At 47.8% G+C, this 24275-nt stretch overlaps 1 protein-coding gene across 1 annotated transcript; it reads right to left on the reverse strand.

Annotated features, from left to right (window-relative positions):
* Positions 1–342: 342 nt before the first annotated feature.
* Positions 343–19364, reverse strand: LOC120018345 (sodium-dependent serotonin transporter-like). The gene is made up of 14 exons (XM_038961488.1): positions 19206–19364; positions 14832–15463; positions 13342–13476; positions 10318–10540; positions 8562–8700; positions 8174–8308; positions 6859–6962; positions 6533–6660; positions 5566–5678; positions 4872–5003; positions 4181–4280; positions 3839–3939; positions 3583–3750; positions 343–2581 (listed from the first exon to the last, which is right to left on the reverse strand). The coding sequence occupies exons 2-14, from the start codon at positions 15214–15216 to the stop codon at positions 2510–2512; spliced, it is 1935 nt and encodes a 644-aa protein (XP_038817416.1). The 5' UTR covers positions 15217–15463; positions 19206–19364; the 3' UTR covers positions 343–2509.
* Positions 19365–24275: the final 4911 nt, after the last annotated feature.

Consider the following 24275-nt stretch of genomic DNA (forward strand, 5'->3'; position numbering starts at 1 on the left):
TTGGGTCTAATTGTGTTGCTGTCTATCTTGTCAATATAAGAAAAAATCTTTGACCCACCTCCCAATAACTAATTACCCGCCAATCACCCACACCTTTGAGCAATCACTTATCAAGCCTTGCAGGTGCTTCAAGCACCTGGCCCTAGTTAATGTCCTTAGTGTTGGAATATGTATAGCGGAAAATGGACTGTCTAACTGTGCCCTCAGCACTAAACTACCTCATTCATAAAAGAATCTCAGAAATGAACCCAATTCAAGTGTTACAATGTTACAAAACATACAAAACAGTGTTACAAAAGCATTGTGGGGAAAAAATGCAAGAGGCATAGCTACTCATTTACATCTTAACTTTATTTATCTATTAATTCATATATATGTATATCTTTCTTCTATACAGGTTTATTTCTCAATACAATCTTTTACAGACATACATAGATCATACATTATATAGGCTCGAGAGGTACGAGGGAGTGGTTTTATCATCTTCATTGGATATTTTGGAGAAGAACAAGACAAGAGAAGGTCACTTCACAGATGCAAGCTGAAGCACAGGTTACACACACTGGCATGCACACACAGGTTACACACACTGGCATGCACACACAGGTTACACACACTGGCATACACACACTGACAAAGTTGACAGAGTCTGACACTGCTACTTCAGTTCATAACGTACACACACATGCACGCTGACACACACACGTGTATACACACACACTCATGTATGCACGCTTGCAAGGTATGCACGCTTACACACACATACACCAATCCCCAGTTGAAATACTATTTGAAATCGTTTCAAATACTTCAGATTTGATTGAGCTTGCCTGGTTCAATGGAACCAATAGAACAGTCGCAATCCTGCAAACCCCGCCCATCTGGCACGAGGCAGGCTAAAACAAACCCCGTCCATCAGGCACGAGGCAGGCTAAAACAAACCCCGCCTATCTGGCACGAGGCAGGCTAAAACAAACCCACCTATCTGGCACGAGGCAGGCAAAAGAAAACACAAAGTATTTGAAAGATTCCCTATAGTATTTGCACCCTGGTCTGATGCACACACAAACATAACCCGTTCAAGAGAGTAGACAAGTATTCACAGAACAAAGAGACACACACCAATACCAAGACTCACTTAATACACACGTACATGTCATACTATTACTCCCATTCCAACACACAACAGATTATTTGGTCGAAAGTAAAGACAGATACCTGTTTTTAGACACATCCTTGAAGACTGAGCGATGGAGATGAACGTAGTTGTGTTCAATACTGGATTCCCAATGTAGGCAGTTAGCACGGAAATGGTGTTTTACATATTAAGAAACTAAATCAAACTAAATCAGCATGTCAGTTTATAGTAAATGAGATAAACAAATACATGAAAGTATAGATTTGACAGCAATAATAATTATTTCAAATAAATATACATCTTATATTGCGATAATATAACCCACTCCTTCTGATCTGCACAGGGTAGCTTCTCCCCACGTTCCTTCCATTTCTGTCTAACGCACGCACGCACGCACGCACGCACGCACGCACGCACGCACGCACGCACGCACGCACGCACGCACGCACGCACGCACGCACACCCACACACACACACACACACACACACCAGAGCCTTCCATACTGCCCTGTTTTCTCTTCTGAACTTGTCTCTATGTTCCCCAACAACTTGGATATGCTTACAGAGCAGAATCAGTACTGCAGTGCGTCATACAACAGCAACATACAGCGCTTCACAGTGTGCAGACGCTCTGACACTCTTCAAGGCCCTTTATAGGTTCAGCCATCTCATTCAGAAACACTGACAAGCTCCCACCAAGTCATCCTAAAGCATGACAACAGCTCACATCTGGAAAAAGCTGTAGAAATATCCATGGAACATTTGGTTTCATAGAGAAACTTGAAAAGATACCTGCATTTTGCAATCAATGTCCAGCTAAATATCTGAATGCAGAACTCATGAAACAAGGATATAACGTCAAACGAAGCCGTGAGATGAGATGTTTGCTTGTGATATAAACATTGTTTAGTGGACCTGACAGAGCAGAGACAAGGAAGTGTGTATGTTTATGCCTCATACTGTGTGGATGGATTCCAATTATAATGGACAGGTATAGACTTTAAAGGCAACATTACGCTTCAATAACAGTACACATGCCATTGTGCTGTGGCATCTAAAACCCTCTGTCTGGTGGTTGAAATGCTCTGACCAGCGTGGCCCAGTATGAAACCAGTGACGACATTAGCTGCTAACAGAATGAGCCAGGAGGGAGACGACGGAGGGGTGTGAGATGCTGCAGACAGTGTGTCCCAGCGCCCCCACCTCAGCCCTGGGTTCAGTGGGATAAACAGGGTGCCTCTGTGCTTCTGAAGTCTGCTGTGGGGGTTCTGGAGGAGAAGTGGGGGAGGCGTGAAACCTCCCCGTCCTGCAGTTGTGCTCTATGTCCAGCAGAGGGTGGTGTAGTCCACCCGGCCTGGTCAGACCACTGGGTCAGACAGCGTGGGTGATGATAATGTCACTGTGAGGCCCACTGGGTACAGGGGTGATGCCATTCAGGAGACGCTGAGGGATAAGGAAGGGAGGAAGGGTGGGACAGAAAAGAGAGGGGTAGGAGGGGACACCAGAGTTATTTCATCCAAGCCACTGTCATTGAGTGTTGGGTTCACCTTGTAACAGTCCGGTTATACTAGAAGTTTTCGTGTGGAATCTTCCAAACAACATGCAAATGGGCACGTTGGCTGTTAGCCTATCCAGCACAGTGTCAAAGCTATCTAGCGAGACCCTCCTTTCCTCGGATTGGTTATTGCACAGTCGCTCCACTCATAAGGACTTTCCCACGTCTGCTTCCATTGAAAGTGACAGATTTCTGGTAGTCTGAGCGTAAGAAGTGGTGCCTGGTAAAACTGTGGCGTAACCCGACAGATCGTTGTTATTGTCACACAGACTTTATGTCATCCTGACCTCGCTCTGATCCGTCTGTCTACACTCACTGGCCGCAGCGGCAGGTTAGGCATACAACATTCACACACGTAACACACACACACACACTAACACAGATGTACGACCAGAACACCACACGTAACACACACACACTAACACAGATGTACGACCAGAACACCACACGTAACACACACACCCCTCTGCTGACACTGTCTGTCAGTCCCATTGTGCGGTGAGGCACTGGGGCAAACACTGGGCTTATTGGATGACAGGTTCATCAAAGGCAGGGAGAGGAGGGAGGGAGGCGCTGTGTGTACAAGGCTGTTTGATGTCGGTTTGTCTTCTCAAACAAGGAGCTGTTTTCTGGCTTGGCAACGTGACAGTGTGCAGGTGCCGCGGTGTCTGTCGCTTGTCTATGTTAGCATGTGTGTGTTTGTGTGTGTTTTGTGCTTGCACGCGCGAGTGTCTGAACCGTAAGGTCTGGAACCCGTCGTAGCTTGTATTCCTACTCTCTGCATCTCTCCCTTTGATTGTGTCCTATGTTAGTAACCTGGTGATGGCAGGGGGACGGAAGGGGGACTGGAGGGGGAGAGGCCCTCCCCAAGCCCCCTGGAGGCTCTTACCTGTTTAAAGGTCCCTTTGGCAGTGAGCAGGTGGTACACCATGTAGGCTGGTACACAGATGAAGGAGGACACTCCGATGCAGTAGCCCAGAACAGTGGTCCAGGGTGGGTAGACGTAGTCAAACAACTTGACCTCCGGGGGGAACGCCAGGAAACTGACAATGATGAACTGAGGAGAGATGAGACAGAGGTGGTTGTGTTTTGAACAGGAATATAGTGCCGGTGTGTGTGTGGGGGGGGGGGGGGGGGGGGCTCACCAGTAGGAATATGGGGCAGATGGCTACCCAGCACACCCTCCAGAATAGTCCAGGGGAGAAGCCCAGCATCATATTGACATCAGCACAGAAACGACTGGTGCCTGAAAATGGAAACAGACACACAATGAAACACATGGACTTTAGTCTCAATATGGAATAGAAATCACTCAATCAATCAATCGATGTATCAATCCATCCAGTGTCTTCATTGTCCCAAATTAGAAATGTCTAGTGCAGACAGGTTACAAACCAATCACAAACACACAGCCATTACATCAACAACAAACAAAAAAAGCTGAATCCAAAGAATGTCAGACTATGTGAGCCTTGTCAGCCTTTTACCGTAGAACCAGGAAACAGCGATGACTTCTAGGAAGACCACAGTGATGACAGCAGGTCCTGTGGCGTACTCCTCAAACAGTTTCACCACAAACGCACCTCCCTAAAACAGATTTCCAGAGAAACACATGGGTGTTGGGAAACAAGCCATAGAGACTAAAGCTATAGAGACATGTATACAGTATATACTGCTGATGTTCCACTGGAGCTTATTTTCGACTTGTTTCCTGAGTGGGAGTGGGACCGAGGCTGCGTGGGAGTGGGGCCCGAGGCTGCGTGGGAGTGGGGCCGAGGCTGCGTGGGAGTAGGACCGAGGCTGCGTGGGAGTGGGACCGAGGCTGCGTGGGAGTGGGACCGAGGCTGCGTGGGAGTGGAACCGAGGCTGCGTGGGAGTGGGACCGAGGCTGAGTGGGAGTGGGACCGAGGCTGAGTGGGAGTGGGACCGAGGCTGCGTGGGAGTTGGACCGAGGCTGAGTGTGAGTGGGACCGAGGCTGAGTGGGAGTGGGACCGAGGCTGGGTGGGAGTGGGACTGAGGCTGCGTGGGAGTTGGACCGAGGATAGGTGGGAGTTGGACCGAGGCTGCGTGGGAGTGGGACCGAGGCTGGGTGGGAGTGGGACCGAGGCTGGGTGGGAGTTGGACCGAGGCTAGGTGGGAGTTGGACCGAGGCTAGGTAGAGTGGAGAGGAGACTCACGTAGGTGAGGGTGGAGAGCGCTCCCAGGTAGCAGACACACACCAGGCCCAGGACAAACCACTCCCTCCTCCTAGACAACAACTGGGGGAACTCATCCAGCATGGCTGTGATCACCCCCTCCAGACCGGCAAACTACACAGGAAGACAAGAAGGGAGAGACATTAAATTGAAATTTGAATTGAGAGGGAGAGAGAAGGAGCCAGTAGAGGAGTAACTCAGAGGAGAGAGAGAAAAGGAGAGACAGATGAGAGTGATGAGTGAGAGAGAGATGCGTACGAGAGAGAGAGAAAAAAATCACAGCGCAGCTATAGAAAATCTCTATAAACAGGCAATCCCAGACAGAAAGACACAAACTGTCCCTTCTACATAACAATAAGTTCTGTTGACAGTACACCCCCCCCCCCCCCCCCACACACACACACACACACACACACACACACACACACTCAGAGCCTGTCTGAATACACACTCAACACAACCAATAAATTAGTACACATAATAGAAGTACATTTATGTAAGAAAGAAGAACTGATGAAAACCAGTCTAATAATTCAGTGAATACTGTGTGTGTGTGTGTGTGTGTGTGTGTGTGTGTGTGTGTGTGTGTGTGTGTGTGTGTGTGTGTGTGTGTGTGTGTGTGTGTGTGTGTGTGTGTGTGTGTGTGTGTGTGTGTGCGTGTGTGTGTGCCACTGACCGTGCTGTCCAGCCCCAGCATGATGATCATGAGGAAGAAGATAATGGCGAAGAAGGTGGCAGCGGGCATGTTGGCGATGGCTTCAGCATAGATGATGAACAGTAGACTGGGACCTGGCAGAAGAGAGACAATCAACACGTTAGGAAAGGGAACACACACACGGTGGAAATGTGCCATCTTAACTGTTCTCTTTCATGTTTGAAACCACTGAAGGCATCGTAATTATTTCCATACGGGTCCCTGAGGATTTTATATATGGTGTTGGGCCTTGATCAAAAAGGAATAGTGAGCACTTAGTCCTGTCTTGATGTAGGCGAGCGTAACTAGAACCGTAGCAGAGGATTTGTTATGCTCTTTCTTTGAACTCTCTTTCTTACCTTAAGACTCTCCACGGTCTGGTCTGTACTCACTTGCCAGATGTCTGACCTCAGATAACCTCTCAACTATCTGGGCCTGTATTCCCAAAGCATCTCAGAGTAGGAGTGCTGATCTAGGATCAGGTCACCCACTCCTACTTTCTAGCAAAGAGCAATTTCTCAAGCAAGAATTTAGCAAGGACTGTCTGGGAGTGGTCTGAGTGGGGGGGAAACTGAAAACTAGCTGTTATTGGTAGAGAGGTTTGGTGCTCTTTCTTATTGGTCAATACAAATTTAGCGCCTGGTGATGTCACCATGGAAGGCCGAACCTCCATCCCAGCAGAACAGGCTGACATTTCAGGAGGTCTTTTCAAACAGCTCCTACACTAAAAGGGCATTATCATCCTTTTCACTATTTCACAGTATTATTCCAACCTCATAGTGTGGAACTATATATTAAACACAGCAAAATCTCGTTTTTGACTGCACTGGGCCTTTAAGATCATATTGAATACAATTACAAGCGAAGGGAGAGGAGACCTGATCCTAGATCAGCACTCCTACTCTGAGACTCTTATGAATATGGACCCTGATGTAAAAAATGTATTTACCAGCATCCTTGGCTACGGTCTCCACGCCTATTTTGCGCATCTCAGCCATGTAGCCGAGCACGGTAAAGATGACAAACCCAGAGAGGAAACTGGTCAGGCAGTTCACCGAGCTGGTCACCAACGCATCCCTGAGAGGGACAGAGAGAGAGACAGGGGGATAACGGGATGGTGAGAGGGGGGAGAGAAAAAGAGGGAGGTAGAGAGAGAGGGAGAAAGAGGGTGATAGGAGAAGAGAGAGGATTACAACAAGTCACCGCTAAATAAATACATTTCACATGGCAGGTTCATAAACAGATTGTACTGTATCAAGAGAAATGGAGTCTGACTTGTAGCAGTTGTTGTGAAAGGGGTTGTAGCTGGCAAAGGCCAGGAGTACCCCAAAACCTGGCCCCAGAGAGAAGAAGATCTGAGCTGCTGCATCAATCCATACCTGTACAGAGAGAGAGGGGGGAGGGGGGAGGGAGAGAGAGAGGGGGGGGGGGAGAGGGAGAGAGAAAGAGAGAGAGGGGGGGAGAGGGAGAGAGAAAGAGAGAGGGAGAGACATGGGGGAGAGAAAGAGAGAGGGAGAGACATGGGGGGAGAGAGAGGGGGGGAGAAAGAGAAGGAGAAAGGGGGAGAGAGAGAGGGAGATAGAGAAGGAGAGAGGGGGGAGAAAGAGGGGAGAGAGAGAGATTAGAGAGTGGGAGAGAGAAAGGGAGGGGGAGAGAGAAAGAGAGAGAGGGGGAGAGAGAGGGGGGAGAAAGAGAAGGAGAAAGGGGGAGAGAGAGAGGGAGAGGGAAAGAGAAAGGGGCAGAGAGGGAGAGAAAGAGAGAGAGAGAGGGGGAGAGAAAGAGGGAGAGGGGGAGGGGGGTAGCGAGAGGGAGAGAGAAGGAGAGAGAGAGGGGTAGGGGGACAGAGGGGGTGAGAGAGGGAGAGAGAGAGAGGGGGGAAGAGAGGGAGAGGGGGAGAGAGGGAAAGAGAGAGAGAGAGAGGGACAGAGTGAAGGAGAGAGGGGGGTAGAGAGAGGGAGAGAGGGGGAGCGAGAGGGAGAGAGAGAGGGGGGAGGAGAAGAGGGGAGAGAGAGAAGGAGATGGGGGTAGAGAGAGAGCGAGGGGGAGAGAGAGGGGAATAGAGAGAGAGAGGTGGGGAGAGAGAGAGAGGGGAGAGAGGGAGCGAGAGAGCGAGGGAGAGTTGGAGAGAGAAAAGGAGGGGGAGAGAAGGACAGAGAGGGTGGAGAGAAGAGATGCAGAGAGAGGGAGAGGGAGGGAGAAAGGGGGGAGAGGGAGGGGGGAGAGAGGGGAGAAAGGGGGAGAGAGAGAAGAGAGTGAGAGATAGGGGGAGAGGGAGGGGGGAGAGAGGGGAGAAAGGGGGAGAGAGAGAAGAGAGTGAGAGATAGGGGGAGAGGGAGAGGGAGAGAGGGAGGGAGAAAGAGAGAGAGGGGGAGAGAAGAGAGGGAGAGAGAGAGAAGGGGAGAGAGAGGGGGGATGCAGGAGATAGAGAAGGAGAGAGGGGGAGAGAAGAGAAGGAGAGAGGGGGAGAGAGACAGAGGGTGAGATACAAACTAGGGATTAGGAAGACATCAGGCAGTAAGATTCGGTGTCAGCATGTTGTATGATGACACAAGATTGGCTGGAAACCTACACCAATAGTTGGCTAACTCACTGTGGTGCTGAGCAGTTTCCCCCAATCAGGTTTGAGGTAGAAGACCACGCCCCTCCAGGCCCCGGGCAGAGTGGCCCCACGAACGAGCAGCACCAGCAAGACAAGGTAGGGGAAGGTGGCTGTCACCCACACAACCTGAGAGAGAAGGGTGGGGGAGGGAGAGAGAGAGAGAGAGAGAGAGAGAGGGACAGAGAGAGAGAGAGAGAGAGGTGGGGGAGAGAGAGACAGAGAGACAGAGAGAGAGAGGGGAGAGGGAAAGAGAGAGAGAGAGAGAGAGAGAGAGAGGGAAAGAGAGAGAGAGAGATGGGCAAGTATGAATAAAAGACATCAGTGAGAAACAGATTTCACAGTATTTACCTACTATCATCTACTGTTTCTCTCTGCTCACCTTGCCAGAGGTCTTGACTCCCTTCCAGATGCTGAAGTAGACGATGGTGAAGATGAACAGGAGGCAGAGAGCCAGCTGCCAACTCACACTGCCAAGCTGGTGCAGACCTGGAGACATGTGCACCTGCAGTACCTGACGCCTATACGGAACAGAGAGGGATGAGCAAAATGGATGAGGAGAGGGATGAGCAAAATGGATGAGGAGAGAGGGGGGTGAGGAGAGGAGAGGGATGAGAGGTTACAGAGGGATCAGGAGAGAGGGATGAGGAGAGGGGAGGGATGAGAGGTTACAGAGGGATCAGGAGAGAGGGATGAGGAGAGGGATTGTCAGGAAGAGAGGAATCAGCGAGAAGAGAGAGATGAGCGGGAAAAAGAAGGTTGAGAAGAGGGGGATGAGACAGAAAAACAGAGAAAGGAGCCATTGACATGGAAAAGGCGTGATCAAGAGAGAATAGGAAAAGCAGTCGTACATCTGAGGTTGCCAGGTTGCTTGTAGCAGATACGTACGATATGAGCATCATTTGAATGGTATTTTGAACGTTTATTTAGCTTCGGTACGCTAAATAAACGCACTGTGCACGTTTGTATGTGATTTCCAGGGTCATAAAGGAAGAACGTGAAGGGAGTAGGCAAGAGATAGATAAAATGAAAAGGACAAAGCTAGAAATTGAATAACCATATTGTAGATACGTGATGCTGATACAACTGACGTGCCTAGTTTAAAAAAACGTTCAATTAACAAAATAAAACTGAAGAATAATATAAGTTAACTTGGCTGAAAGAACTCTCTGTCTCGGTCTCTCTCAAAAAGGCTGTGGAACAAGTTACACACACAGTGGTTTTGACATACCATTTTTTCAACTTACATGTTGGACAGAAGCTATAGGAGGACGGGCTCACTGTAATGGCTGGAGTGGAACGGTATCAAACACATGAAACATATGGAAACCACATTTGACTCTGTTCCATTCCAGCCTTTACAATGAGCCCGTCCTCCTATAGCTCCTCCCACCAGCCTCCAGTCTTCCTGCTAGGCCACCATGTCTGTGTCAATGACTGATTTCACCTGTATCGTATCAGCTCTGTTAAAAGTAGTGATTAAGTCAGGAGTCCCATAGGGCGGCGCTCAATTGGCCCAGCGTCGTCCGGGTTGGCGCTCGTCGCGCTCTAGCAACTCCTTGTGGCGGGCCGGGGGCCTGCAGGCTGACCTCAGTCGTCACTTGAACGGTGTTTCTTCCGGCACTTTGGTGCAGCTGGTTTCCGGGTTAAGCGGGCGGGTGTTAAGAAGCGCGGTTTGGCGGGTCATCATTTTATGTTGACCGAATTTTCGCCTAAGTTTTCTCAAGTTGGAGCTAAGTTTGGGTCAACTTAACCTTTCAAGTTCAGGTAACACTTTAACTGAAAAGTGGTGGAACCAGTTAATACTAATTAGTTTAAACAACTAGAATTGTTTTAAAGTGTAGCCTATCTACCGGCTGTATACCCTATAGGAAACATCCCTCCTCAATGTTTTACCCACTGCCTCCTCCATCAATCCCTCTCTTTGTACCTCCAGTCAATCCGCCACATCCTATCTCCCTCCACTTATCCATCTTCCATACCTGCCTTTCATCCACCCATCCAGTCACTCTGCCCTGTCTCTACTCCCTCTTCTCTATCGAGCCCATCATGCCGGCTACCCCTCTCTCCTCCGCTGTCGCTGGGATCTCTGTGCTCGTCCCTCCGTCCTGCCTTGCACTTACATGGTCTTGACTTACGTATAGAACTCCTCGGCGGGCGAGGTGGACGTGTTGGTCCAGGTGACGTTGCTGTCGGTGGACAGGTAGCGGAGACAGTTGACCGTGTTCCAGGGGTTGGAGCACGTGGTCCAGGGCAGGGTGGGCCGGAACGACGCCAGCAGGTAGTACAGGGCCCACGCCATGATGGTGTTGTAGTAGAACGCAATGTACAGCGCTATGATGCAGATGGCGAAGCCCACACCTAGAGAGAGAGAGAGAGAGAGAGAGAGAGAGAGAACGAGGGAGGGAGGGAGGGAGGGAGGGAGAGGAAGGAAGGAAGGGAGGGAGAGGAAGGAAGGGAGGGAGAGGAAGGAAGGGAGGGAGAGAGAGGAAGGGAGGGAGGGAGAGAGAGAGGGAGGGAGGGGGGGAGGGAGGGAGGGATAGAGAGGAAGGAAGGGAGGGAGAGAGAGAGAGAGGGGGGGGGAGAGGGAGGGAGGGAGGGAGAGAGAGAGAGAGAGGGAGGGGGCAAGGGAGGGAGGGAGGGAGAGAGGGAGGGGGGAGAGAGAGCAGGAGGGAGGGTGCGAGGGAGGGAGGGAGAGCGCGAGGGAGGGAGGGATGGAGAGACAGAGCGAGAGAGAGGGAGGGAGAGAGGGAGGAAAGTTTGACATGATGCTGTACAGCACTATGATGCAGATGGCGAAGCCGATAGCAGAAAGAAAAATAACACTTGACTTAACGACTGTATAGGTATAATGCATTACAATGCAGTTATTATAATGCATCGTCAGACTGTCATGAACCTGTACAGCCCCTTTATAATGTCCTATAATCATCTATAGATGGTGAAGATAATAACTGGTGGAACGAGAGAGAAGAGAGTTTGTGATGGAGAGAGGAGAGTTTGTGATGGAGAGAGGAGAGTTTGTGATGGAGAGGAGAGAGTTTGTGATGGAGAGAGGAGAGTTTGTGATGGAGAGATGAGAGTTTGTGATGAGAGGAGAAAGTTTGTGATGGAGAGGAGAGAGTTGGTGATGGAGAGGAGAGAGTTTGTGATGGAGAGGAGAGTTTGTGATGGAGAGGAGAGAGTTTGTGATGGAGAGGAGAGAGTTGGTGATGGAGAGGAGAGAGTTTGTGATGGAGAGGAGAGAGTTTGTGATGGAGAGGAGAGTTTGTGATGGAGAGGAGAGAGTTTGTGATGGAGAGGAGAGAGTTTGTGATGGAGAGGAGAGAGTTTGTGATGGAGAGGAGAGAGTTTGTGATGGAGAGTTTGTTTTTACGTTAGGATAAACACAGGTATGAATGAGAGAGGAGGCAGAGAGTGGGGTAGAGAGAGCGATGAGGCAAGTGGTGGACCCGGGCATTGGACGGATTACACTACCACTATGACCAGACTCCGACCAGATGAGAAGAAAGATTGAGATGAAGGTGTGTTCTGTGTTGTGGCGTTGGTCGGTGCTCACTCGCTCTGTCTATTTTCAAGCTAACTCAAGTTCAACTCAAAACGAAGATGACATTTGGAAACAACGGAGATTTACATAACATCACGTTTCTAAGCATGCTGGCATTTCTGTGGGAAATGTGACAATTTCCATAACAGAGAGCTGGACATCATCACAACAAGGGGATGCAGAGACTTTCATGAGGAACGTGCTGAAGGGGTTGGAGAGTTCATATTATCTGTCTCTCTGGATATGCCACTCCATTCCTCTCCCGACTCCTCTCCTCCCCCGACTTCTCTCTTGACTCCTCTCCTCCCCGACTTCTCTCCTCCCCCGACTTCTCTCTTGACTCCTCTCCTCCCCCGACTTCTCTCCTCCCCCGACTTCTCTCTTGTCTCCTCTCCTCCCCGACTTCTCTCTTGACTCCTCTCCTCCCCCGACTCCACTCCTCTCCTCCCCCACTCCACTCCTCTCCTCCCCCACTCCTCTCTCTAGACTTCTCTTCTCTCTAGACTTCTCTCCCCTCCCGACTCCTCCCCCCTCCCGACGCCTCTCCTCCCCCGACGCCTCTCCTCCCCCGACTCCTTTCCCCTCCCGACGCCTCTCCTCCCCCGACGCCTCTCCTCCCCCGACGCCTCTCCTCCCCCGACTCCTCTCCTCCCCCGACTCCTCTCCTCCCCCGACTCCTTTCCCCTCCCGACTCCTCTTCTCCCCCGACTCCTTTCCCCTCCCGACTCCTCTTCTCCCCCGACTCCTCTTCTCCCCCGACTCCTTTCCCATCCCGACTCCTTTCCCCTCCCGACTCCTCTTCTCCCCGACTCCTCTCCTCCCCCGACTCCTCTCCTCCCCCGACTCCTCTCCTCCCCCGACTCCTTTCCCCTCCCGACTCCTTTCCCCTCCCGACTCCTCTTCTCCCCCGACTCCTCTTCTCCCCCGACTCCTCTCCTCCCCCGACTCCTCTCCTCTCCCCTCCCGACTCCTTTCCCCTCCCGACTCCTCTCCTCCCCCGACTCCTCTTCTCCCCCGACTCCTCTTCTCCCCCGACTCCTCTTCTCCCCTGACTCCTCTTCTCCCCCGACTCCTTTCCTATCCCGACTCCTCTCCTCCCCCGACTCCTCTTCTCCCCCGACTCCTCTTCTCCCCCGACTCCTCTTCTCCCCCGACTCCTTTCCCCTCCCGACTCCTCTTCTCCCCCGACTCCTCTTCTCCCCCGACTCCTCTTCTCCCCCGACTCCTCTCCTCCCCCGACTCCTCTCCTCCCCCGACTCCTCTCCTCCCCCGACTCCTCTTCTCCCCCGACTCCTCTTCTCCCCCGACTCCTCTCCTCCCCCGACTCCTCTTCTCCCCTGACTCCTTTCCCCTCCCGACTCCTCTCCTCCCCCGACTCCTCTCCTCCCCCGACTCCTCTTCTCCCCCGACTCCTCTTCTCCCCTGACTCCTTTCCCCTCCCGACTCCTCTTCTCCCCCGACTCCTCTTCTCCCCCGACTCCTCTTCTCCCCCGACTCCTCTTCTCCCCCGACTCCTCTCTTCTCCATAACACTTATAAAAATAGTTTTGCCAAGCGTCATTGTGTTAACTAAATTTGTCAAATCCACCCCCTCCCCTCCCCTGCTCTCTACATACCCTTGAAGATGGGGCAGATGTGTTTCCAGATGGAGATGCAGCCGCTGCGGTGGAACTGCCCCAGTGCCAGCTCCATGTAGAACAGAGGCACGCCGCCGAATATCGCCATCAACATGTAGGGCAGCAGGAAAGCACCTGGGACAGCAGGTAAAAGACAGAGGGGAGAAGGGGAGTGTGGGGAGAGAGAGGGATGGGGAGATAGACAGAGGGGGGTAGATAAAGGGGTAGGGGGAGAGAGGGAGAGAGCGAGAGAAAAAAAGAGGGGGTTGGCGTATATTGAGTAAAAATCCTTTCATTCATGAGTCAAAAATATAAACTCCACATGTTTCATAGCTGCACTCTTTGCCGGATTCCTACACACCTCATCTAACAACTGACAACAACAACTGGAACATTCAACACTGACCTGTACCTGACCCTAAAGGCCAAGGGGAGTGAGGGGAGGAATTGGAAATGTCAGAGAGAGAAAAAAGACATGCAGAACCCTGGAGAGTACCAGGGAGATAGGCTCCAGTCCAGACAAGCCCTGTCTCTTTCTGTATTTGATTAGGAATGTACATCTGTGTGGTTGACATGAAAGCAAAGATAACTGTTGATTGAGTAGCTGGGACTAAGAGACAGGTTATTAAGCAATGAAAGAGAGAGAGAGAGAGTCAGAGAGAGAGAGAGAGAGAGAGAGCGGGAGAGAGAGATAGAGAGAGAAAAATAGAGAGAGTCAGAGCAGGAGAGAGTCAGAGAGAGAGTCAGAGAGAGAGAGAGAGAGAAAAAAAGAGAAATAGAAAGACAAAGAAAAACAATTAATAGTGTTGCTTCTATCAAGTGTCCCCCTGTCTCCATCTCTCTTCCTCTTTCCCTCGTAACAGAGAAACAGGATATTGCAAAGATTTTATTATTGCAAATTCAATAAAATGGAATCGGAGGCCCGTATTTGATGTGAGGGGGAGAGTTGTAGAAAAGCAGGGAGGACAACAGAGTTCCCTTGTAAACATCTGGGAACATTAGAGGAACATTTATTTATTGTTGTTTTCATTACAGAAGACATAAGGTTTAACGTGCATATATTTACCCAGTGCTATTTCTTTCCAAGATGTAAATGTTAATTTGATCCACGTTTTGGTTGGTTTGAATGGTCTGTGTTTTCCAGACGCCGTGTCCGATTTATCCATCTTGTTTTATGGCTCTTTATCTAGCTATATGATTAAGTGTGGAAAGACGTTGGGTGAAAAACTATATTCAATCTGCATTAATGTTTATTGTCACCAGTATACTGTAGATGGTTTAGTTTTATCTGTCAATTTCCTCAACCTCCCTTTCCCCAGCTACAGATTCTTTCCTTTCCAGTGTTACTTTTCACCTCAACCTGGGTCGTGTTCATTAGGCACCAAACGGAAGAAAACAGCCTGAAAGAAGGAGGGAGTACCTAGAATTGTCCAATAAGAAATGCTTATTTTAGCTTTTTGCAACAGCGTGCTCAAATGAACAGGTCTCACCTCCACCGTTTTGATAGCAGATGTAGGGGAAGCGCCACACATTTCCCAGGTCCACGGCGTAGCCAATCACAGACAACAGAAAGTCCATCTTCTTGCTCCAGGTCTCCCGGGGCCGGTCCAGACTGGTCTGCTGGACCACTAGAGTCCTGGGGGCCCCTGCGGGTACACCCCCCGCTCCCTCCTTTGGGCTCTGCGCTGTGGACGTGGGGTACCCGTTGGACACCCCTCCTGACCCCCCACCAGAGTTCACTTTGGGGTCCCCCTTCTCTGCCACCCTTCCGTCAGCCAGCATGATTCTGCCGTTCTCCTGCGATGACTCCTCCCCTTTCTCTTTCTCTCCTCCTTCGCTCTCTCTGTCCATCACCATTGACTGTGTCATCTCCATGGCGATGGCTGGTGGTTAGGGATGTGCTGTGGTTGTTAGCAGAGACGGTGGACTTTTGGCACGGTGTGATGAGGTGGCCATCAGGGGGTGAGGGGTAGCATAGAGAGAGAGAGAGAGAGAGAGAGAGAGAGAGGGAGAGAGAGAGAGAGAGAGAGAGAGAGAGAGAGAGAGAGAGCCAGGTGGGACGCTTTGACTGTCTCCACCGCCTTTTATGACAAACGCCAGTGGGGACACAACCGGTACCAGACTGCAACACAAACACAACATCACTTGTGTTATTTACCATTGTGAATGACTTGTGTATTTTATTCCCTCTAATGGTTTGTGGTCTTTTTGTTTTCGGCTTCTCTGGAATATCCTGAGTGGTTAGTTAGCACAGGGAAAGATGGAGACAAATGGGGGAAGTCACTGAGACTGACTGGTAATACGTCACTATGGGGTTAAAAGTGTGAAACACTGGGGGGAATGTGAAATCTGAAAATCCCTGCCAAAGAAGGCCTGAGGGGATTCTGCTAGAACACGTTTGTTTATTTTCTTTCTTGACATTGTTGTAACTGCCCGAAGCTACAATCACATCTGATTTCTTGGGTCTCTATACATTTGGAGATAAAATACGAAAGATGAACTTCAGCACATACATTAGATGAAAAGGGGGGGAAAATATACAGGTAGCAACAAGATTTGAAACGAAGAAAAACAGAGATAGAAGAGGTACATGGTTTGACAGATGAAGTCAATGTGCAGTCGGTGTGTTCAGGCAGGGTGGAACAAGTTGGTAGGGGGATATGCATACAAAAAACAACCCACTTCCTCTGATTTTGATTGTAAAAATTGTTACTTGATACCCTGATAACACATATTTTCTAGAAGAAAACATGTATCACCCACATATTCTTCTTGTACAGTACTTGGTCCTCATTTTTCTTTTGACAGTATGAGTATAATCAAGATATCATGTTTTATGAACTTCAAATGACTGGTTAAATCAAACTAAGAATTTTTTTTTTTACAGAATATAAAATGTCTTACTACTTTGGATTTTTAACCCCTTTTTTATCTGTATGTTTAACTACTTTTTAAATATATTTGTATGTTTAACTACTTTTTAAATGTATTTGTATGTTTAACTACTTTTTAAATGTATTTGTATGTTTAACTACTTTTTAAATGTATTTGTATGTTTAACTACTTTTTAAATGTATTTTTATGTTCAACTACTTTTCAGCGTGGTCACAGTAGATATTTACCACAGTTATATGCAAAGTATCCAACAGGAGAATGTCTCCTGTCCATTCTAATGTGTTTCCTGTTTGTTTAAATTTAAATGTTACATTTTACTGTAACTACCCTTCATTCTGGGTCATTTTAATGTCCATTACTGAGCATTATCATTTACATTTCATTTAATCCATATACGTTAGACAGAATATAAGTCTAGCAATAGACTGAAAAAGTAGTGTACTAGTGTCAAGTAATATTGGTGTAATGTACAGCCTCACAATAAAGTAATTTAATAAAGTAGTGTACTAGTGTGAAGTAATATTGCTGTAATGTACAGACTCACAGTAAAGTAATTTAATAAAGTAGTGTACTAGTGTCAAGTAATATTGGTGTAATGTACAGACTCACAATAAAGTAATTTAATAAAGTAGTGTACTAGTGTCAAGTAATATTGGTGTAATGTACAGACTCACAGTAAAGTAATTTAATGAAGTAGTGTACTAGTGTCAAGTAATATTGGTGTAATGTACAGACTCACAATAAAGTAATTTAATAAAGTAGTGTACTAGTGTCAAGTAATATTGGTGTAATGTACAGACTCACAATAAAGTAATTTAATAAAGTAGTGTACTAGTGTCAAGTAATATTGGTGTAATGTACAGACTCACAGTAAAGTAATTTAATAAAGTAGTGTACTAGTGTCAAGTAATATTGGTGTAATGTACAGACTCACAGTAAAGTAATTTAATAAAGTAGTGTACTAGTGTCAAGTAATATTGGTGTAATGTACAGACTCACAGTAAAGTAATTTAATAAAGTAGTGTACTAGTGTCAAGTAATATTGGTGTAATGTACAGACTCACAGTAAAGTAATTTAATAAAGTAGTGTACTTATATAATGGAACATTAGGAGAGGTCCTTGTATGATGATGATGATGATGATGATGATGATGAACTGTCGCTGAAACCACATGCTATCCTTTTATTTACGAGCCTTCCTCTTCCACAATGTATTTATTCACATTATTATGAAGCTATGTTCTTCAAACAGACGTCTCCTGAGAGATGTAGTTCGCGACAGGGCTCTAAATCCTACCACGTTTTCTCTGTTTGAATTTCACACTGAAAGAAAAAGAAAAAGAATTGTGCGTCGTAAAAATTGCAGACTGATCACCTTTGACAGCGATCATAAACATAGTTGTGTCAAGCTAAAAGATTGATTAAATATGCACTATAATACATTGACTCACATTTTTTATTTTGCCGTTTGTTTTATTGACAAACGTTGACCACGTACCCCGCTTAAGAAGTCCCATGATTTGAGTAAGAAATTGGTTAAACTGAAGAAAGGAGAAGAAGAAAAAGGTTTTGGCGCTAATCGGCTTGTTTATGCTCGTTTGCTTCAATTGGAATTTAATGGGAAAGGGAGAGTTAATTCAAATGGAATGCTCTTATCCCAATTAAAAGTAATTGTCCAGCAATTCTCCATGGAATTCCAGTCCGTACCCCTATCAGTCACGCAGCTTGCTCCTATCCAAGCTGCATAGGGCACCTCGACTGACATACAGGACGGTGGAAGCAGTCTTGATGGTTATTCAGAAATGAAGATGAGAAAGCAACAGCTGGAAGAAAGAGTGCAAAGTGTGACACCCAAATAGGTACTTCCTGATAAAGTGCAGCTGAAATACTGGGGGTAACAATTAGTTCAAACTAATCAGATAAATTAAACTTGCTCTAAAGTACTGTATATTTGACTCTCCGGGTTGCCGTATAGCACCTACATTAGCTCGTCACTGAGTAACGTCAAACAACCACTTCATAACCGAAGATATTCCAGCTGAGAATGAAATCATTGAGCAACATATTTGAAATATCATTGCGATCAGATCCCACAAGAATCCGACAAGTTCTGAAAATAGGAGCAATTTGGAGCTATGACGAAAATGCACTTTTATCAAGGTTATCATAGCGTAAGCTTGCAAGAAAGGCATTTCACTGTACTGTACAGTTGACATTAAAAACATGAAATTAAAACACTTTAATATAGCGGGGGGTGGGCTTCCAATGTCCGCCACTGACCACTTTACGTTACATTAACAAAGATTCAACAATTCAGCCATCTCTGAGCATTATTGTTCTGTTACAGAGACAAACAAATGATGTATAGTAGAAATATTGAGTAGCGGACAAGGAATCACCTCAAGTCGATCTGGAAGCAAAAAAAATCATAAATCACAATTGGGGGTTTCTAGAGGGAGTATTTCTTGTTTTCGTGTAAGACAATGAGGAACCCGAACACATAACATGATCTCCCTATCACCACTGTATCTAGTGTCTATGGTGCATGCACTTTGGTCGACATTGCTTCAAATCAGACACGCTTCAAATCAGATAATTCAACTGCAAGTCCACATTACAAGTGAGAATTGCTTCAACTTGCACTCTTCAAGGAGTGTAAAAGTAAAAAAATAAAAATAAATACAGGATGTAACAGAACACACTACCAAATATGATGAGGTAGAAAGAGTGCAACACACGAGGTAAAACCCAATGGAACTTTTTCCATCTAGAACTTATATGATGCTCTACCGTTGCGTAAACACATCCAGACAGACTGTTTGCCCAGTAGAGCACTCAAACCTCACACTATACACACGTTGAAGTTTGGTCGGGCACAAACACATATATGCATAGAACCATTGAGAAACACACGCACAGACACACACACGCACACACACACACACACAATGTCCAGAATGCAGCCCTACCGTGCAGTGGTTCCGTAGTTATGTGGGGGTCTGCGTCAGGGTGGTACTCACCACCGTCCCTCTGAAGAACACGTACAGACACTCCCCCTACACCCCTGCTGGAGTTTCTTACACCCTCTTCCTCCACTCTCTCTCTCTCTGTGTGTCCATCTTCCTCCACTCTCTCTCTCTCTGTGTCCCTCTTCCTCCACTCTCTCTCTCTGTGTGTCCCTCTTCCTCCACTCTCTCTCTCTCTGTGTCCCTCTTCCTCCACTCTCTCTCTCTCTCTCTCTCTCTCTCTGTGTCCCTCTTCCTCCACTCTCTCTCTCTCTCTCTGTCCCTCTTCCTCCACTCTCTCTCTCTCTGTATCCCTCTTCCTCCACTCTCTCTCTCTGTCCCTCTTCCTTCACTCTCTCTCTCTCTGTGTCCCTCTTCCTCCACTCTCTCTCTCTCTCTCTGTGTCCCTCTTCCTCCACTCTCTCTCTCTCTCTCTCTGTGTCCCTCTTCCTCCACTCTCCCTCTCTGTGTCCCTCTTCCTCCACTCTCTCTCTCTCTCTGTCCCTCTTCCTCCACTCTCTCTCTCTCTGTGTCCCTCTTCCTCCACTCTCTCTCTCTGTGTGTCCCTCTTCCTCCACTCTCTCTCTCTGTGTGCCCCTCTTCCTCCACTCTCTCTCTGTGTCCCTCTTCCTCCACTCTCTCTCTCTCTCTCTCTCTCTCTGTGTCCCTCTTCCTCCACTCTCTCTGTGTGTCCCTCTTCCTCCACTCTCTCTCTCTCTCTCTCTCTCTCTCTCTCTCTCTCTCTCTCTCTCTCTCTCTGTCCCTCTTCCTCCACTCTCTCTCTCTCTCTCTCTCTCTCTCTCTCTCTCTCTCTCTCTCTCTCTCTCTCTCTCTCTCTCTCTCTCTCTCTCTCTCTCTCTCTCTCTCTCTCTCTCCCTCTTCCTCCACTCTCTCTCTCTCTGTCCCTCTTCCTTCACTCTCTCTCTCTGTGTCCCTCTTCCTCTACTCTCTCTTTCTCTCTCTGTCCCTCTTCCTCCACTCTCTATCTCTCTGTGTCCCTCTTCCTCCACTCTCTCTCTCTCTCTCTCTCTCTCTCTCTCTCTCTCTCTCTCTCTCTCTCTCTCTCTCTCTCTCTCTCTCTCTCTCTCTCTCTCTCTCTCTCTCTCTCTCTCTCTCTCTCTCTGTCCCTCTTCCTCCACTCTCTCTCTCTCTCTCTCTCTCTCTCTCTCTCTCTCTCTCTCTCTCTCTCTCTCTCTCTCTCTCTCTCTCTCTCTCTCTCTCTCTCTCTCTCTCTCTCTCCCTCTTCCTCCACTCTCTCTCTCTCTGTCCCTCTTCCTTCTCTCTCTCTCTCTGTGTCCCTCTTTCTCCACTCTCTCTCTCTCTGTCCCTCTTCCTTCACTCTCTCTCTCTCTGTGTCCCTCTTCCTCCACTCTCTCTCTCTCTCTCTCTCTCTCTCTCTCTCTCTCTCTCTCTCTCTCTCTCTCTCTCTCTCTCTCTCTCTCTCTCTCTCTCTCTCTCTCTCTCTCTCTCTCTCTCTTTCCTATACACAATCATATTTTCTTACTGCTTACTTCCTTTTTACATCTATGTGGTATTTTGTATTTTTTATGACAACCTAGATAAAGTTCCAGACATCTGTTAGCTGCACCACTATCCGCCTGTCATCGCTGGACTACAAGCTACACTCCTAATCAGTTGTGGAATATTGAAGACAATGAATGGTGGATGATTTACCAAGGCCTTTGTTGGTCTCACCTTACAGAGCCCGTATGTGTTGTTTTAACACAAGCAGTCAAAGCATTCCCTCGTCCCCTTGGCTAGCTGTGACCAAAGCACCGAGAATCCCAGCAGACATCCTTCCCTGACAGACAAGTTCACAGACAGCCTGACGGAAAAACCTCTAGCAGCTCCACAGAGTCTACAGACTGAAATGTCCAACGGTGATCATTTAGCTGTTCTCATCAACTGAATCATTGTAATGGTTGACCCTAAACATTACCAGGTAGGGTCCAGAAACCAGAAATAGAAAGCCAGACTCTGCTGCTAGGGGATAAAAAGTCCTGAGAGAGCATGTTGACAAAACGAAGACTTACCCAGAACTGCAGTGTGTTGACTTGACCAGAGAATTGGGTTTCAAGACAACATAAGAAGACATCTAAGAGTGACATTATGAGTGGTTTGCGGGCTGATATGCTTATCGAGATGTATTTGGCGGTGGTGAAGGGGTTTCTTTGAAGGAGCTGTCACTCTCAACCGGACCGTATCCTCCTTCACCACTGACCTGTTGGCCCCCTCTTCTCCCCATTTGCAATGGTTGTCTCATCCCACCTGGCAAAATGATTGCATGGTTTCGCAAACATCTCCAGCCAAAAAGAGGAGTTGAGCATTTCCTCTCAAAATAACAAAATATTGTAAACAATAAGTGAATAATGTCATGACGTAATGAGGAGAGTTAGTTTGAAGTACTGGATGAGCAGCGTTGCACGTTACACAGCAACGCAGAAGAACAACAAATAACCAGTCCAAATGCATCTTTAATCTCACTCAGCTCTCCGAACTAAAAATAGCAAGCCAATCACCAAGCGGTAGGAAGTAGTCTGCGATAGGAACCCATACACTAGGCATGTTTCCCACTTCCTTGGTAAGGAAGATAAAGAAATAATAAATCCAGATAAAGAAATGTTTGGAAAATGTCAAGTGTGCCATGCCAAGTAGGGGAAGTCCCTCTTCTTGCCTCTTCGTTGGAGATGCTTCCCACCATCTCCCGGTCTGAACTAGGCAGATCAGATACCGAACCTCACCCTACTGGCTAGAAGATAGCATTGCTATCTATCATTTCATATCTAAAAGGTCTACTTAATGGAATTGATCCATTATGATTCCATTCATTTATGGTTACTGGGGCCTCTTGACCTACTGTTGACTTGAGGATAAGCATCTTCACTTATGAACTATTCAAAAGTGTGTTGCAGTTTCCTCTGGCTAAATGTGGTTCCCACATACAACTCAGTCATACTGGGTCTTGAGCAACCCCGTGTAGCTTAGCGACACAGTAATAGCTGTAAAACGTTTAAAAAAAAAAAAGCTCTACACATCTCCATCGTAGAGTAGGAAAGAAGGCTAGGACTCCTAACAGCACGTGAGCAAGTATGTCTCCGTGTGTTCCACGTGAAAAATGTGTTGCGATCAAGGGGAAAATAGAAAGGCAGACCGAGAGAAAGAAGGAAAGCGAGACAGAGGTAGAGAGAGAGGAAGGTAGGGAGGGCGGTAGAGACAGACAGAGAGAGGGAGATGGATAGAGAGAGTAAGATTAGCCAGAAAACACAAGAGGAGCAGGGCAGGGATACTGTAGGGAGGGAGGGAGCCATGGGACCATGTCATCTCTTCAATTACAATCACTGGCAGCTCCCCTCTATCAGCAAGTTAGGATCCTAATCTCCCCCTCATCTCACTCTCTCCCTGCCCTCCTCCCCCTCTCTCCCTGCCCTCCTCCCCCTCTCACTCCCTCTCTGCCCTACCCATTTTACATTTAGCAGAAGTTCTTATCCAGATTGACTTAGTCAGTGTATTCAACAAAGCTAGGTAGAAACGACCACATATCGTTTCTCTCCCTCTCACTGCCCTCCCCAGAGAACGGAAATGTGTATTTTTGCTTACAACCCAACCCAACCCCCTGAGACACTCTCCCTCGCCACAATCGCTCTCTCCACCCTCTACCTCTTCTCTCTCACCCTCCTCTTCTCAGCGCCACAGTCAGCCCTACCAGTCTCTCCTCTCCCTCCAGTCTGTCTAGACAGAGTACTTCTCATCAACACAACAGACTGGGATTGTCCCGGCTGACGCCGGCTCAGGGAGAGAAGAGCTCCCTCTGGTACAGCTCAGAGGAACTGCACTCACTCAGTCTCACCATTGGGTGGGATTAAGGGTTCTGTTCAATTCGGTACAAACATATAGAACGTATTGCGGTCATTATAGCAAGTCATACACTACAATGGTATACGATTCGGAAGAGGATGAATAATAGAATAACTAACAGCAATAATCCCCAGCAGGTGTGAAGGGCTCAAACAAGCACTACCTGGATCCTATCAAACAGGCCTACAGTAATCTCCATTGATTCTCCCTGGTGAGTTTCCCAACACTAAACAGCAAGACCATCCAAGTTTGAGAACCGATGATTTACAGATATGGAACCATTACTTTATGGTTGTTTGAGAGGCTGGGAAAACATATCATGTTGTTGTGTATTCATACAGTATGTAAAACTCAGCAAAAAAAGAAACGTCCTCTCACTGTCAACTGCGTTTATTTTCAGCAAACTTAACATGTGCAATTATTTGTCTGAACATAACAAGATTCAACAACTGAGACATAAACTGAACCAGTTTCACAGACATGTGATTAACAGAAATGGAATAATGTGTCCCTGAACAAAGGGGGGGTCAAAAGTAACAGTCAGTATCTGGTGTGGCCACCAGCTGCATTAAGTACTGCAGTGCATCTCCTCCTCATGGACTGCACCAGATTTGACAGTTCTTGTAGTGAGATGTTACCCCACTCTTCCACCAAGGCACCTGCAAGTTCCCGGACATTTCTGGGGGGAATGGCCCTAGCCATCACCCTCCGATCAAACAGGTTCCAGATGTGAATGGAATTGAGATCCGGGCTCTTCGCTGGCCATGTCAGAACACTGACATTCCTGTCTTGCAGGAAATTACGCACAGAACGAGCAGTATGGCTGGTGGCATTGTCATGCTGGAGGGTCATGTCAGGATGAGCCTGCAGGAAGGGTACCACATGAGAGAGGAGGATGTCTTCCCTGTAACGCACAGCGTTGAGATTGCCTGCAATGACAACAAGCTCAGTCCGATGACGCTATGACACACCGCCCCAGACCATGACAGACCCTCCACCTCCAAATCGATCCCGCTCCAGAGTACAGGCCTCGGTGTAACACTCATTCCTTCGACGATAAACGCAAATCCAACCATCACCCCTGGTGAGACAAAACCATGACTCGTCAGCCAGCAGAGCACTTTTTGCCAGTCCTGTCTGGTCCAGCGATGGTGGGTTTGTGCCCATAGGCAACTTTGT

This window comes from Salvelinus namaycush, chromosome 23 (assembly GCF_016432855.1).
Source record: "Salvelinus namaycush isolate Seneca chromosome 23, SaNama_1.0, whole genome shotgun sequence".
NCBI lineage: Eukaryota > Metazoa > Chordata > Actinopteri > Salmoniformes > Salmonidae > Salvelinus > Salvelinus namaycush.